Source organism: Grammomys surdaster, unplaced genomic scaffold (assembly GCF_004785775.1).
Source record: "Grammomys surdaster isolate TR1022 unplaced genomic scaffold, NIH_TR_1.0 125896, whole genome shotgun sequence".
Classification (NCBI taxonomy): domain Eukaryota; kingdom Metazoa; phylum Chordata; class Mammalia; order Rodentia; family Muridae; genus Grammomys; species Grammomys surdaster.
The window spans coordinates 2,902,403-2,920,067 of NW_021620720.1; the positions used below are offsets into that span (position 1 = coordinate 2,902,403).

The 17,665-nt window shown below is 41.5% G+C and overlaps 1 protein-coding gene across 2 annotated transcripts in view; it reads right to left on the minus strand.

The window, feature by feature from the left end:
• The window catches only part of Znf609 (zinc finger protein 609), a 127,814-nt gene that overhangs the window by 77,246 nt on the left and 32,903 nt on the right, over positions 1 to 17,665 (minus strand). For both annotated transcript variants that reach the window (XM_028752363.1, XM_028752361.1), the window contains exon 2: positions 15,157 to 16,028. In XM_028752363.1, the coding sequence (XP_028608196.1) occupies positions 15,157 to 15,903 (747 nt within the window). In that variant the 5' untranslated portion in view covers positions 15,904 to 16,028. The remainder of the gene's footprint in view (positions 1 to 15,156; positions 16,029 to 17,665) is intronic.

Sequence of the window (17,665 nt, forward strand, 5' to 3'; positions counted from 1 at the left end):
ATTTGTTTTCAGATACTCATTCTTCACCATTAGAATAGAATGCCCAAACACTACTGCCTCCTACTCTACCAGGTCCCAGTTTGTCTTTATTTTTAACAATTAACAAATCTTTGTACTTAGCACCTAAAATGGCTGGTCTATCACCCACTAGGGATAGTTTTTCACTGAAGTTTCAAACTGAACAGGCTTGTCCAACCTGGCCTTGATGTGATCTATGGTAGCTATGGATGAAGCTTGATACAGAATCATAGGTTTACTTAAAATAAAGGATAGAGCCTGTGATTGGGCAGTAGGGAGAGAAAGGTGGGACTTGAGGAGACTGAGTGAGGAGGCCTGAGGAGAAATGAGATGGCAGGAAAAAGGACATGGAGAAAGGAAGAGTCTGCCATGAGGTGTGACTAGGATAAATGGGCCCCGAGGACAACCTGGTCTAGAATGAAACAGCAAGGAACAAGGGACACAACCTGCCCAATCTAGGTTTACAGCTTGTAATGCCAGGATTGTGTGTTTTTCATACAGGCTATCTAGAATACATAATTCTTTTTACACTGTAGACCAGGCTGACCTCCAACTCACAGCGACCTGCCTGCCTCTGCCTCCCAAGTGTTGAGATTAAAGGTGTGCAACACTATGTCCAGCAGATAAACACTTTTAAAGACATTAACATATCTAAATATTTAATACCCATACTAAGTATGGGTACTATGGGGCTTCTCTAAAAACAGCAAGTACTCCTAACTGCTGAGCCATGTCTCCAGCTCAGATTTGAGATGTTATGATGGTAATGTTTAACACTGGCGTGTGGAGGCAGTACACCTGTAACTCTGGCACTCTAGAAGATGACGGAGGAGAACCATGAGTCTAAGGTCTATGTAGCAATGCTGTTGGGAACAATTTTTATCATGTCATCCTAATACTGTGTTTCACAGTCACCACCACTGTTTGTGATTCTTTAGCTGTTTAGTATCACAATTCCTCCAGACCACCTCACTGTATCCACTGGGAGTTGGGGGAGTGAGGAGAGAAAGAAAGAGAGAAGGAGAAAGAAACCATCAAACTTCTCTAAGGTCTGGGGATACAGCTAAGTGGCAGAGTCTTGTCCCTTGTGAAGGCCCTGAGTTCAATATGCATTTGCCGTCTCCCACATACATACAAAAAGGAAAGCAGCTTTGTTTTACAAAAGCCAAGGAACAACTACCTGGGACTAGTGTGTACCTGGGACACTCTTGGAATTTGCTGTTCTGGGAAAAATTTTGTGCTTTGGTCTAGCCAAATTGCTTCCCCAGCAGATGCAAACTCTGCTGTCTTTCCCTGTGGCAATGCTACATTGTTCCACACTTAATCTTAGCAGTTGGAAAGAAGAAAAGGGAAGATGTTCAAGGCCCACCTGGGAAAGCTGAGACTCTGTTACAAAGGCAAAACATGGAAAATAAATATGACACCATCCTGAATTGCAAGAGACTTTGTCTCAAAAAAATACCAGAAAGAGAGTGAAAGCAAATGACAATGAGTAACCCCAACAGTGTGGGCCTTATCTAGCCATTAAGTGTACACCTTGGACTGAGCCCTAGACGGGAGATCTGATCATCTATTAACCTAATCAGGTTTCTTTGCTTTTCTTTTAAAACGTGTGTTTGTTGTTTCTGAGTGTATTTATGAGTACATGTAGAGGCCAGAGGTCCTTGGTCCAGTTTTCTGCATGGATGCTAGAAATAGTCCCTGTGCCTGCCTGGCAAGCAATTTACTGACTGTGCTATCATCCCAACCCACTAGGCATCTCTTATTACACAAGTATTTTGCTTGTCTTAGGGCAAAGTCTAGACTTTGTGAATACACATTAGCCATCAATACTGTTCTCAAACACAAAGCCAGCTTTTTAAGGGACTGAAACTGAAAATAATTGTTTGTCTTAATGTTAGAGAAAAAACTGATTATGTGTTGTATTTATGGAGTCAGTGTGTTAAACTTCACCATGTCTGAGTAACTCTAAAGGCCAATTCCACACTGAGTATATCTCAGTCTCACTTTACCACCTGGCATTTGTAGGAGACGAGAAAGAATAAGAGATACTAGAGGGGAAAAAAATGTCAGCCTCTTTCTGAGACTGGTTGATTTCAAATCCCTACGTTCTCAATTCAAGCACATATGTATAATCAAAACGAGAAATGCCTTATGGCATGCTTTGTCTAAAACAGACATTCCACCAGATGTTTAGAAGTCTGCAGAGTGGTGGAATTGATCTGTTCTAACGTGGTGTGTACAAATGTGTAGTCACTTTGTGTGGTAATTCCCACCGCCACACAGCTGCCAATTTTCAGTGGTATGTATGATACATTTAAAACACCACAAAAATCTTTTTAAAAATGCATCAAGAGACTAGAATACAAATTGTAAATGTAAAAATAATATACATACTAGTGCTAAAAGCTGTGTTTTAAATTTCATTGTACAAGGATGTTAATTTTGCCAAAAATATTCCACAATATTTTAAAATGACTTCACAGTATACTTAGGTATTTGTTCATCTTTGTTAATAACTGAATTATAATCACTCCCCCTCAAGACAGACACTTACAATCTCAGCAGTGAACTAGGCATGATGGTGCATGTCTGGAATCCTAGTACTTGTGAGGCAGAGGCAGGAAGATTAGGAGCTCAAGATCTTCCTTTACATAGGGAATCCAAGGCCGGCCTATGCTACATGAGACCCCCCCCCCCCGTGTAAAAAACAAACAAAAACAACAATCCCAAAGTAAACAAACAAAAGATATACTACTAGAAAATAATTTATAACGCAAAATTTTTAAATCTCTTCTGGACTTCAAAGGGATTATGTTTCTAAAGACAAAACAAAAAAAACTAAGAGATAAACAATTTCTGCCATTTTTTGACATAATATTTGCCTTCCTAAAGCATCATGCTAAGTTTGAATATGTCCAGAAGTAGACTCAGACAGAAATAAAGTTTTATTTATAGCAGCATTCTTTAATTTCAGAATGTCACAAATTTCTGGGAAACATTTTTGTCCATAATAAATGCAAAAAATACAATCACTAATATATGGAAAACAAAAAACAAGAATTTTGATTATCTACATCTGTTTTTTCTCTTTTAATCAACACTGTGGCAAACAGACCCAGCCATAAGGACCCAGCCATAAGGACCTTCTTCAGCTGTGCTGATGCATCTACCTACAAACCCCTACATCTGGGATTAAGTTTGAGGTCAGTCTAGATTACATAGTGCTACAACAAACAGCAGAGAATTAACTTCAAATTTGTTTGTTTTAAAGATGAATACGTAAAGCTGGTGTGTATATTAGGCTGTAAAGGGTTTTTATAAATTCTCAGAAATTCAGTATTTCTCCTAATAATGATGAATTGCAGACCCAGCTGCATCATAACTGTCTTCCTAAACACCTGGTCTTGTGCTATCTACAGATCAAGAGCTGAAAAGGGGCAGTTGGAGGAGAACCTGGAACACGATGTAAGATACCCTGAGCATCAAATAATATCTGATGCACAGTGGGCAGCCTATCTGGAAATGGCAAAGGTGACTCTGAGAGTTCATTCAATGGAGTCAGGGACTTTACTATGAGATTGTGTTTCTTAGTAACATCAGAAGTTATACCAATGAGGTGTTGCCAACATGACTGTCCAAATGTCAGCTGAACAAAGAGGACCAATGAACATTCCAAACTGGACAGGGAAATGCCCTCAAGGATTCAATCCTATATAAACTGTAGGCAGCTGAGTAAAGCTGGGAGTGGGCTAGGTGGTCCTCCCCAGGGAAGGGCACACCAATTGGTTGTTTGGACTTGACGGGTATATTAGGAATATGTATATATTCCTGCTTTTTTGTTTGTTTGTTTTTCGAAACAGAGTTTCTCTGTGTAGCCCTGGCTGTCCTGGAACTCATTCTGTAGACCAGGCTGGCCTCGAACTCAGAAATTCACCTGCCTCTGCCTCCCAAGTGCTGGGATTAAAGGCGTGCGCCACCACTGTCCGGCTGTATATATTCCTAATACACACACACACATACACACACACACACACACACACACACACACACACACACACATGCAATAACAACTGGTGGGAAAAAAGAGGCACAAACATGAAGGAGAGCAGGGAGGGGTACAAGGGAGGGCTTGAAGTGAGGAGAGTGAAAGGACAAATGAGGCAGAGGCAGGTGGATCTCTGAGTTTGAGAGTTCGAGGCTAGCCTGGTCTACAGAGTGAGTTCCAGGACAGCCAGGGCTACACAGAGAAACCCTGTCTCAAAAAAAACAAAAACAAAACACAAAACAAAAACAAAAAACAAAAAAAAAAAAAAGAAAGGGCAAATGATGTAATTAGATTACAATCTCAATTATACAATATAATATAGTGAAGAACTTAGATAAAATGCTTCCCCAAGAATAATGGGTTTTTAACATAGTGGAACACTGAAAGCCCCAGAAGGGATTCTAGAGAAGCGCCAGAGACTTCTGTAGCTTGAATACTAACCTGTCCTAGCCATGTTACCTTGACTGGTGCAAGGTAAATGTGTTGTGTCTCTCCTTTCTGCAGCACTGTGCTGCTTTCACTGACATCTGACTCAGTGCACTTCTGAGCCCCTGAAAATGAAAAGACAAACCATCCAGAAATATCAGCTCTGAAATGAGTGAACTGGGTACCAGTAAAGAAAACCTTCTTAAAGAGTCTCTTGCCAAACAAAAATAGAATCCACATAGGAAAATTCATCCAATCATAATCCAGTACTTGTTACTGGGGCTACAACTCAACTGTCTTAAGTTTAAAAGCAATTAGAGAATTTTCCAGGGACACAGTCTAACTGTACTCTCTCAGTGGACAACAAAAGCTTCAAACCGAAGAGTGACTTGCTTAAGACCTGACTTTTTTTTCTCTGAAGCTAGTGAAAACTTTACAAAAAGGAGTATTTTGATCCTCATTCTCTGGACTATTCATGCTACCTGCACTAATTCTTCAAAAGGCTGAAGTCTGAGGGCAGAGAAAAAGCTCAGTGGTAAAGACACGGGGTGTGCAAGCCTGGTGACCTGAATTTGACCCCTGGAACCAATATGAAGGCAGGAGGAGGGGACCTATTTAATAATGTTACCCTTTCACCTTCACTTGTGCACCATGGTACACACAGCAAGAGCACAATGTGCTCACACAGGCGCACACACCCCAAGTATATCATTTTTTTAAAGGGTCATACTATCTTCATTTCAAATCTAAGGAATAAATTTCAGGACTTAGTTAAACACCAAACAAACTGGTTTGAAAGGAAATGGTTATGAAAGAGCTATGGTTCTTCCAACTGATCTCTACCAAAAGGAGTTCAAATCCCGATAGATGAACTAAACTCACCAAGTGCCAACCTAAACCACAATCGCTCTAAATGTGCTAGATTAATCTCTCCCTTAAGCTTTCTTGGAAATTAGTAAGAGTCGCAGTATTATACTAGCTATTATAAACAGATATCTGCTGTGCATTTCAGGCAATAAACTTTCCAGGTCTCTTAGGGTATTCTTTCTCCTTAATCTCATAACCATCTTCTATCACTGGATCTCAGTTAGGAATAATGCACTAGAAACCGGTCTTTTGAGGGTGTGTGTGGAGGCGAATAAGGTCTTGCTATGTTGTCTAAGCTGGTCTCTAACTCCTGGAGCTCAAGGGATTCTCAGACCTCAGATGAGACAACTGTGAAGATAACAGTTTTCAAATACTTAACAATACTTAACTACTACGCTTCCTTATCTTGTTTAAACTTCACAGTAATTTAAAGAGGTGATGGTTTACATTACAGCTGGTGAAGAGGAAGCTTGAAAAGGTAAATATTTTGAGTTTTTCTTCTGTTCTCAAAGTTTTAAACCCTAAACTGGTAAGATGATTTGGGAAAGGTCCTGCCTAACCAGAGATCAATCCCTAGGACCTATTTGATAGAAGGACCAAGATGTCCACTGAACATTACTCATACACACCTTAAATAAATAAAAGTAAAAACATGTTTTAAGTTCCAAACTCCTAGATAATCCCTCTAATTTGGAGCATTTCAATTTGTCAAAGAAGACAAAAGATAATCTATACAGCACATAGAAAAACCACATCTATGGTCAAGGGCTAATTTTTATTAATTTTTATTCTTTAAAGTTTTTGATAAATTTTATTTTCAATTTTATTATTTTCATTTTATTTGTATGGGTGTCTCTGCCTGTACATATGTTTGTGCATGCGACGCTCACGGAGGCAAGAAGACGGTTCCCAGTTCTGTGGAACTGGAGTTATACATGGTTGTGAGCCATCCTGTGCGTGCTGGGAAATGAACCTGGATCCTCTGCAAGAATAAGAGCTCTTAACAGAGAAGGCGTCTCTCTGGCCCCCCACTGTCACTTTTAAGAAGAAAGGGACATAATAATGTTGGATCTGAAACTTGAGTATTAGTCAATAGGACAGCTAATGTTTGAGGAGGGGGGTTGTTGCTTGTTTTGGAAAAGGGGTCTACTACAGAGGCTTGCCTTGAACTCTCAAGCTCCTGCCCCACCAGCCTCCCAAATACTGGGATTACAAATATTCGAGCTGCCACAGCAGGCAGGAAAGCTCATGTTAAAATGCAAATTGTGAAAAATTGAGCCTCAGGGTTACTGGGAGCCTGGGCTGAAGTCTGGCATCGGAGTCTTTATCCAGGAATCAGAAGCTGCTAATGCTGAAGGTGATGGCGATCTCCATTCTTCACCTTAGTTACCACTTCATGTGGAGGCCCTTCTCTCAACTACTTTCAAAAGAAAAACACTAACGGGTTAAAAATATCTCTAGGGTCTAAAAGTTAAGGGATTTCCCTCTCTCTCTTCCTTTCATGTTCTGAAGCCAAAAAGGTACCACTGACATCAAGGATATGAAGATTCAAGAACAAGTAAGAATTATAGAAATATACATGTACAGAAAGGAAGAGCCCTTTTACCATCTCGATTTTTCTTCATTCTGGGAAAGCAAAGCAAAGCAAAACAAAACACCTCTCCTATTGGTCTTCTACAGCAAAAGAAAGATGCTAAAAGAGAGGTCACTTTATTATACCAACTGCCATAATAGAGACACATTCTTTAAGATCTATTATATTTTTTATTATTTTTTATTTAGGTGTTAAGTGTCTCTGGGAATGTCAGATGTGTGTAATGCCAGTAAAGGCCAGAAGAGGACGTTAGATCTCTGGCAGCTGGAATTAAGTGGTTGTAAGCTGTTTGACACAGGTGCTGGGAACATTGGTCTCTTTGAGAGCAGCAAGTACTCTTAAAGTGCTGAGCCTTAACTCTCTAGACCCTTTAAGTATAATTTTATCCTATAAATAAAAACTTTCAAAGTGCTCTAAATTACCCTCCCACTCTTCCAGCAGTCTGTCCTCTGCTTGACATGAACTCTGCCTCGTAGTGAGACAAATATAAGTCTCAGACAACATAAACACTGACACACTAGTATCCAAGAATGAGTAACTTCAGGGAACTGCGTTTGATAGACATGTCTCCTCAGATAGCCAAAGACATTTCTTACGTGGGTGCTCTCATCCATGACTAAACTGTATCATGAGTAATATGTTTTAAAATATTAAGATGGCCTGGCATCTTCCTGATGCTAATTTTTCCAAGCCCACCCAAATGGTACAACTGGGAAATTAACTGAAGAGAACAACAATCTTCCCTCTGCTCTCTACCCTCAGACACTCCTCCTCCACACCACGGCCGTGTACAGAATCATCCTATACAAATTCAGAGATAAAACATGCTCACACACACAAATAACTCTCAGCAGGATCCAAAAATCAAAGCCTAACCCCACAGTTTTTAAGTGAGCAAGTCCAATTTCCTTCTTTGTAGCTCTTGACACTTGCTGGTGAGAAGCCGTCTGGATTTTTTCTGCCTTGTTCCTGCACCAGAAGGCTCTGCACTGCAGGTCAGAGGATGATAAGGAAATGAACAGTGTAATTTCCAAGGCCTCTGAACACAGCCCTGTCAGCAGCTCTGGAGGCAGGTTACTCAAGCATGGCTTGAAGAGTACAAACCACAGAGAGGAGGTCTCAGGCAGTCAGCAGTGGCAGATCTCAGCTGTGTATGTTATTGCCACCTCTAGCCTGAAAGCACAAGCCTGCTGCCTCTCTAGATAAGCCCCGCTGGTAAAAAGCTCTTGTACTCAAATGGCAAAAATACAAGTTCGCATCAGGGGAGGAAAATTAAGGACTAAGACTTAGATTTTATTTTCCTTTGCATGCTTATGTAGCAACAAAAAGCACTGCTCTTCCATGCTCTGCCACGAGACTGTATATGCTGGCAGACCCACAGCAGCATTCATCCAACACACTCAACACCACCCCAGGGATGCAGCCAGTTCATATGAAATCTGAAGTACAACAAGACTGCTTCAATACCTCTGGATCCTGTTTTTGGTCTTCTGAGGCTTTAGAACATAGCACCAGCAGACAAACTTCCCACCCCAGGTTTAGAACTTGTCCTGGGAACATTGATGAAAGTTTTACTGTCAGGCTTTCTGGTGCAATGGACTGTTATAGTCAGACCATTGTTGCCTAGGGCAGACTGACACATATTTCAATAAAAATTATTTTTTTTAATCATTACTGAATGCATCCTATGTATTACATAGTTTTCTCCGAGTTAACTAATATATATTTTTTGTTTTGTAAACAAAATCTTCCTATGTAGCCTCAGCTGTCCTGACTTCCCAAGTAGAACAGGCTGGCTTTGAACCTAAGAGATCTGCCTGCTTCTGCCTCTCAAGTACTGGGATTAAAGGTGTGTACCATGATGCCCGACAACTAATTTAACATTGCAATAACCAATGTGAATACTCTTATTTTCCATGAGATAACTAACAGTTAAGTAACTAGCTCAAGATCACTCAGTTCAGAAGCACAGAGCTGAGAAACTCCCAACAGTCAGGCTACAGATCACATTCTTTAAAAAAAAAAAAAAGAAAAATTAGAAAGGGCGGGGGGTCAGGGTGTGTGTGTATATCTGTGTTTCTGTATGTGTGGACACAGGCATTTGCTATGGTTTAGGTGTTAAGGTCAGAGGATAATTTGAGTCAGTTTTCTTCTGACATATGGGTTCTGGGAATCAAACACAGGTCATTAGAGTTGGCAGAGATCCTTAACCTGCTAAGCCAGTTTTTCACCTCCCAGAGTACATTCTTAATTACAAAATCATACATAAGACTTGATGTGATATTTATATTAAAGTTGGTCTTAAAATTAGAAATGTCTTCCACTATGTATTCCACAAAGAAAATGTACAAAGGTTCACAAAAATCTCTTTACTTCAAAGTGAAGATTTCTGGGCCCTTATCCCAAAAACGTATGCAGTAAGATCAACAATCAACACTTAAAAAAAAACCAAAACAAAACAAAACAAAAAGCCTGATCCACACGTGATATGTACCTAAGACTGCATCACAGGACGAGTAGAGGTCAAAGAACAATTTTCTGGAGCCAGTTCTCTTCTCCACTGTAAGGTTGTGGGTGGGGAGCTGGGTGTGGGGTGTGAGTGTGAGCTCAGGTAGTGATGCTCTCCTGTGCAGAACTTTAACTGCAAGGCCATTCTGTCAGTCCAACAACCCTCACTCGGAAAGACATCCTTACCTAGGTTCTATGCACTTTTAGGAGCTCTACTTTAGTTGGTAAACTCTTAGCTCTAAGAAAGAGACCATCTCTTCCTTACCTAGAATTTAAGATACAGCCATTTAATACATGAAATAAACAATGGTATCCATGGGTCAGTGCGATGGTTCAACAAGCAAAGGTGTCTGCCTCTTAGATCTGGTAACCTGAGTTTGATCCTTGGACCCATATGGTTCAATGGAGAACAACGATGACAATTACAGATTCATTAAGAAATCTAGAGTAATACATACTAGACAATTTGGTGCTCAAGAGGCTGGGAAGACGGTTCAGTGGATAAAAGCATTGGCTGCAAAAGCACAAGAACCTGTTTTGGATCCCAGCACCATTGAGAGTATGGAGAACCAAGCATGGCTATGTATGCACCTATAACCTCAGAGCTGTGGAAGAAGACAGAAGAACTGACAGACCTGCTGATTGCCAACCTACATTCTCTGTATGTTTTAAAAACATACAGGTTTTTAAAAGACCCTGCCTCAAGGGAATAAAACAGAGAGGACGAGAGCAGGACACCTGACCTTCAAGTCCTGCACAGGTGCACACTCTGCACTCTTCACACACAGAGAAATCATGGATGTTTTAAAAACCTAGCTGTAGGGGGATGGAGAGATGGCTCAGTGGTTAGAGAGCACTGACTGCTCTTCCAGAGGTCCTGAATTCAATCCCCAGCAACCATAGGGTGGCTCACAGCCATCTGTAACGGATGCCCTCTTTTGGTGTCTGAAGACAGCTACAGTGTACTCATATACATAAAATAAATAAATAAATCTTAAGAAAACAAAACAAAACAAACAAACAAACAAAAAAAACCCCTAGCTTTAACCAGGTGTGGCATGATATCTCATACCTATGATCCCAGCTCTCTCAGAGACCAAGGATGAAGGACTGCTGTGAATTTGAAACCAGTCTAGAACACAAAGTGAATTCAAAGCTCACTATGACACAAAGGCCAGATTCAAAAACAAAAAGCAGACAAAAATCTCCCAAACAACAAAACCAAAAACCTAGCTTCCATACTAGGCTTTGTCACAATCTGAGAAAACCTGAGAAAGTCACATGACCTTCACAGTCAGGCAGAAGCTTCCTGTCTTCAAAATTGGACAAGATAATCTTTCTCTAGACTTCTCTTGAATTCCTACACCCATTAGGAAAATGAGAGCTGCCGAATAAAAACAAATCACGCTTGCAGTTAGACAGTGCAACCTGGACCCACATAAAAACCAGCTTTTTATTTTCTCCATGAAGGAAAATGCTTGGGGACATTTGGGTATACTGTCAATAACTGAGAAAAGAGCAGCAAGTCAGGAGGAAGGCATCAGGAAAGCCTGAGACCACAGAGAATAACAGACCTGACCTAGATTGGCCAATGAAGAATGGCTACACAAAAGCAATGACTTGGAAGGCATAAACTAGAATGGAAACAAGGGCAAATGACGATGGTCTTAGAACACATATACTATAGAACCCATAATCTGAAGGCAAAAAAGCCAAGAGCAGCACCCTTAAAGGTTTTCCTTGTATTCTAAACTAATGAGGAAAGTGGCAAACAGAGCATTCTGACAGCAACCTTAGCACTGCCGAAGCAGAGTGTTTCTACCTTGTAAAATCAAAAGCAACTGTTACGGAAAAGGAAGCTTGGGATTGCAAAACTCTAGACCCTAACCACTAGAGCTGACTAGGTACCTTATATAACTTGGAAAAAAAAGTATTTTCCATAAATGCATCATCCGGAACTCCTCAACAGTCAGCACTGACAAAACACACAGTCTTGTGTGTGATTTCCTTTTTTCTTGCCTGTCAGAGGTATGGCAAGAGCAGAATGTTCAGGGCACTCAGATAGGAGTCCTACCTCCTCCTTCCATCTCCTCTTCCATCCTCAACCTAACAACCTATCAATCAAGCCAAAAGCAAGGAAGCAGGCAGAAGCCAGAAGCTCCAGGTGCTTACTCCTTAACATTATTACCTCCCCCATCTCCTCAGGGGTGTTCAACAATGCAGGGCAGCAATGGCTCCTAAGAGCCATCTCAGTCTCTCCAGTAAACTCTGCCAGGAAGGTGTGTGAGAGCAAATATTGATATCACGAAGGGTAATACACATTCTCAGCTGACAGAAAATTCCTCAGTCACTGAGCAGTGTCAGACACTTCCTTTGATAGAGAGAGCCCTGGCGTAGGGAATTTGAATATTCTGCCCCTGATTAGCTAATGCTCAACATGGGACAATTCTAACCAGTATCACAGACTCCTCTCCTATTTGGAGAAGTGGGCTTTTTGGTGGGGGCTGGAGAGATGGCTCAGCGGTTAGAGCACTGGCTATTGTTGCTGAGGACCCAATTTCAGTTCCCAGCACCTACACAGTAGCTAAGAACTATCTGTAACTTCAGTTTTAGAGAACCCAATACCTTTTCTGGCCCCTGAATACATGTACATAGACATACATTCAGGCAAAACACCCATACACATAAAATAAAAATAAATAAATCTTCAAGAAGAAATGAAAAGGCAGTGTGGGATGTGGTGCTTTAGTATCTTCCAATGTTTGAGTTTCCCCTCTGCATGGTAGCTCCCAGCTTGATTACATCACACATGTTTTGCTGTTTGGGTTCTGCAGATTGTCCCTACAAAAAGTAACATTCCAAACCAGTTGTATCAGAGGCAAGCTCACATTTCAGGAGGAAAAAAAAAAGACTCTGCTTTTAAACTAAACTACAATACTAATCAACACTCCCTGAGCAGTTATTGAATGCAACACCCTGGGTTCCAAGTTCTCAAAAGCTGATGCTTCCTGAAAAACTCCTAACATTTCCTTTCTCATCTACCCCTCCCTACCTCTCTGGTCTGTCTGCCATCAAGATCAAGCCTGTCCATTCCCGCCAGCCACCCTTTCAGTAGGCTGCATCCCCAGACACTTTCCTTTCTTCCATTTTGCCTGTCCTCTCTTTCCATTCCAGAAATGCTTTTTCCTTGCAAAGTATGTTTATCTCCTAGCAACTTCCAAACATTTACTTAAATATTTTATTAACCAAAGACAATATGGTAGAGCACCTTTGAGCAACTGGGGTTCTAGAGTACAAGGTAAGGAATTTTTAAAAAGCAAACTCAGCCAGGTAGGTGCTATACACTAGTCATCCCAGCAATACAGAGGCAGACAGAAGCAGAGGCAGGAGTACTACCTCAAGTTCAAGAATAGCCTGGTCTAGCCAAGCATGTAGGTACACTCCTTTAGACCCAGTATTCAGGGAGGCAGAGGTAGGTAGATCTGAGTTTGAGGCCAAACTGGTTTATAAAGAAAGTTCCACTACAGCCAGGGCAACACAGAGAAACCCTGTCTTGGAAAACAAAACAAAACAAAACAAAATCAACCAACCAAACGAAAAAGAATAACTTGGTCTATATAGTAAATTCTAGGCAAGGTAGGGTTTACATAACTCAATCTGTATTGGGAGAAAAAACACAACATCAAATACATATATTCATTCATACATACATACATACATACATACATACATACATACATACATACATACTGTGAGTATGGTAACACTGAGCTGCACAACAAATTGTGTGATTCTCAATACTTTCCAGAAATTATTTTTTCCCAAAATATAATGCAACCTTTTATCCTCCCCTTTTCTCTCACTTGACTCCTCCACTTAGTCTACCAGGGAGGCAAAGTTTATGTCAAGTTACAATGAGGGGCAAAACTCCCTAGCACCAAGATGTAATAGCCGAAAGAGCAGTGTCTGTCGGGCCACCCAACAGTCTAGGCACCCCATTTCTTCCTTAGAGGAAGTCACGAACACATACTTAAATCCAACACAAAGCTAAGCAATCGTAATCCAGTCACTGCAGACTACAACTGAATTTAGAAGATTCCAACCCAAGTACTCTCAATGAGAAAATGAAGAACACCCTCAGAAATACCCTTCCACACAGAAGAATGATGATTGTGAACATGGATATATGGCAGGGACTTCCTGAAGCCAGATGTAGGGAACAGTCTAATGAGTCTGGAACAGTAGCAAGAACTCCTGGTACTCCCAGGCCTCTTTAAAACAGCATAATCCATCTGCACCCCAGAGAAAATGGCAAATCACAGCCAGCACAGGATGAACCATGCCAATTACCAGCTGGAACTTGACTCTACCGAGGTGGACTACAGCATCTGCCACCCAAACACAGGCAGCCTCTCTGGCAGCTGCCACTGGCAAAGGGAATCAACCATTGTATTATATAACTGGAAGAAAATCACAGCCCTGCTACCGAAAATGCCCAGATGTTGCTAAAAACTACAGATGTGCCAAAGGCAAAGACCAAAATACCTATAGCAAAGAAAACGCAAGCTACTACCAAAATTCAGGCAATAAGAGAGTGCTACCACCCAAATATATATATATATCAGTCTTTATTTATTAACACTTACATTTGGAAATATGTATTCCCTGCTGCAACTGATGTAATTACAGAGAAATCAATTTATGCCGCATCTGCTGTGATCAGCTGACTGCATAGGGCGAGCAGAGCAAAGCAGAAAATCAAGAGCCAAATAACAGCTCATCACCAGACCAGCTACTCTGTAGGAGAATGCAGGCTGCTCAAATTTGAGGCAGCCTGAGGTGACCCTAGACTGGAAACTATTCTGCTATAGTCCCACAAGCTTTACTTCCTGAAGAATCAACTAAGATCACTTTCCTGAGGGGAGAGAAGCAATCCTACTGCCTCCTGGGGTTGCAGACACCTATGCTTCCAAGTCAAGCAGAAGGGGAGGTATCATTACACTGTTTGGCAGCAATAAAACCACCAAGAGACTTTTGATTTCCGATGGTTGCAGGAGATAACTGGCAGAGAGCAATACTTTCAGGAGCCAAAGAATATTCTAGGCCAAAGTTTCAAAGCTACCACAGTAACTGATAAGGCCTGATTAAGTGCTGCACAGTATAGTCAGTACCTCCTGTCCCTTGTTTACTACACTGGTACCTTTATCACTTTGTTTTTGGTAGCCACCAATAGAATCCTTAGCAGATAGATATGCCGTGACAACTCTTTGTCCTGCCATAGACTCAGCAATATAATTTACCCCACTAAGAACATTAGTTTAAACATGTAACCAACCATTATGATTCTGATGATGAAATTTCAGCCAAGCAGGAAATCACATGAAGATTTAATGTCAGCATATAACAACAAGTGTCTTGACATGTGACAATAAGGTGTGAGAAAACTCACTCTATCAAGCAGCTCTAGGTCCCCAAACAGAAACCATGCTCCAAGAGGTCTGGACCTGCTGCAAATGAGTCTGTAGGGAATCCTTTAATTTGGAACAAAATCACATTATCATTACGGCTGCTCTGACCTTGTAATTGGTCATTACCCACACACTAATGAGCCGCCCACTGAGTGCACACAGCATTTGGCAGTTAGTCTGGGGCAGTTCTGATGGGCAGTGGGCAGCTGTATCTGGCCACCTCTTACCTTTTCAGACTTGACTTTCTTTAGTGGCCGACACTCACTCTCCCCTTCCTCTGGTTCCGGCTTAGTTCCCAAGGGATTGAGCGCTGCCCTAGGTTCAACAGCTATGCTCCCAAGGGGCTCCACAGCTCCCGTGTCCATCCCTGTATTTCCGTCATACTGACTACCCCGTCCACCCAAGGGAATTGGCTGGAGGACCCCAGGATCCTTTTCCGAACAAGTCCCCACACCTTCACTTCTCTCCTTCTTGCCCTTAGATGAGCTGTTCTCCTTTTCCTTTTTGGAGCCAGCTACACTGCGTGACGCCTTAGCAGCTTTCTCTGAGCCCTTGGGAACAACAGCAGCAACCAGGCCTCCTGCAGGGGCACCATCTCCTGAGCGACCCTGCGCCTCTTTCTTGTTTGCTGCTCCCTCACTTGGAGAGAACAATGACGTCCCTGGAGCGGGCTTGCTAGTGTCTTTGCCACTCTTACTCCTTTTGGATTTTGATTTGCCTTCTTTCCCTTGAGGACCTGGCACTGGGGTGACAAACTTGATGTTGTCTGGTAGTGTGGCCACAGCATTGGGAGCTGGTATTCCCACTTCCTTGGAGCCTGACATTTCCAGTTTCTGCTGGTCCTTTTCCAGATCGGCGTCCAGGTCGATGATGAGATTCCCTACTCCAATGTCCCATTCATCCCCACTGTCGTATGTCTCAACTGGGTTTGTATCCACTCCTTTCCCTCCGCAGGCTCCACTGCTCAAGGACATCTTAGAGTCAGTGTCCCACCTCAAGGTTCAAGGCTCTTCCTCGCCCCAGCTTTCCTATTTCAGCTTCTGCTACGTTCTCAGACCTGCCTCCTTGGTCCGAACATGTCCAGTGGACAACATCATTGCTGGAAAAAGAAGATGTTAAAAAACTGTTAATGAAAACAATACAGGCAAGGAGATAGCCTGAAATAAACTCCCAATACAAGCTGGACACTTCCTGTGTGGCTATCATGCCTCAGTGGGCAAGACAAGTTCAATTATATCTCCAATCATGTCACAATGGACCTGGAGAAGGTAATTCCCATTCCACCTCCTCAGGGAAGAATACAGTATTCTAGTTGTCCAAGACTCTGTGGCGAGTGTTAACTAGTAGTCTTCTACAATAGTTGTCCCTTCCTGAAAGACTTCACTTTTCCTCCCATTGCCAGCTGGCACTCCTGTCTGAATCAGTACAGGCCCAGCATATCACAGACTAAAGCTGCAACAGCTCTGCCCACACCTCCTTTTCTGTTAGCTGCTTGAATTATCAGTGACTCAGAACATGATCTAGCAAAAGCCTTAACAGCTCTCTACTAACAGGGCCAACCCCTACTAAAAATAGTGTACAGATTCCTTGTCATCCTAGTACTGAAGAAAAAAAAAAGCCTCATTGTGGTTAAGGGAAAGAATAAAGAACTAGGGAAACCCTGTCTTAAAAAAAAAAAAAAAAAAACTAGGGAAAATGCAAATTCAGTGTGTGACTGCAACCAGAGGCACCGTTCTTAGAGGGACTCAGCCTATCACTTGATTCCAGAGAAGCTACAAAGTCCTTACCAAACTCTAGGCTGGTAAGCATGTCTACCAAGCAGGGTTCATAAAGTCTTTCCTACCAAATATTTAGAAAGAAAAATGTTGTCCTTGACTCTGCAGAAAGCCCTTCTCCCAAAAGTGGAATGAATCTTCACTTTGTTATGGTAAGATTTAAAGACTTGACTAAAAGACACCAAGGCTTTATGCCACAGGTATATGATCAGAGACAGGCTTTACAAGGATGATTTATGTCTATCCACTGTCTTCTGGCTGAGAAGACATAGAGGGAAAATCACCTAGAAAAACCAGCAACCAATGTGTACTATCCAGGAGTTAAACTCTATGATAAAGCTAAAAGTTTTGTTCTTGCTTGCCTCTCTGTGTACCATCTTTCTATATCTGTTTAGAAAACAAAACAAACTTTTATAACACACTTGTGTGCAAAGAACAAGCCAGTGGTGTCACAGAGCAACCTGGAAATCAATTATTTAACAAGTAAATGAATCATATAGGACAAGGCAAGCTGTGACTTTTTACCTGTTCTGTTGTAACAATGTAGGGTACTGAGGCCAAAAACAAACAAACAAACAAACAAAAAACATTTTAGAAGAGTAGGTCTGTACCATGTAAGTATCAGATTTAAGCAAGAGGTGGGTACCTTAATCTGCAGTTTAGCTTCAGAGTTAAGAAGTTCACCCATTACCTATGTAGAAAGTTTATTGTCAACAGCAATCAATTACTGTTTATTAGCAAATATCAAGTCTATATAAATCTTGCTTCCTCCAGGATGAGCTAAATTAAGAGTAGGGGAATAAGATGAAACAATCAAGAGAATAAAAATTACCCCATGAAAGGTAAAGGAACCATAATCCCTGAAGACTCTGAGAAATGAGGACTTTGAAAGTGACCTAAGAATTCTAGAGAAATTGTTAGTGAACTGTTTGGATTCTTTAATACTCAAGAAGACATGGCG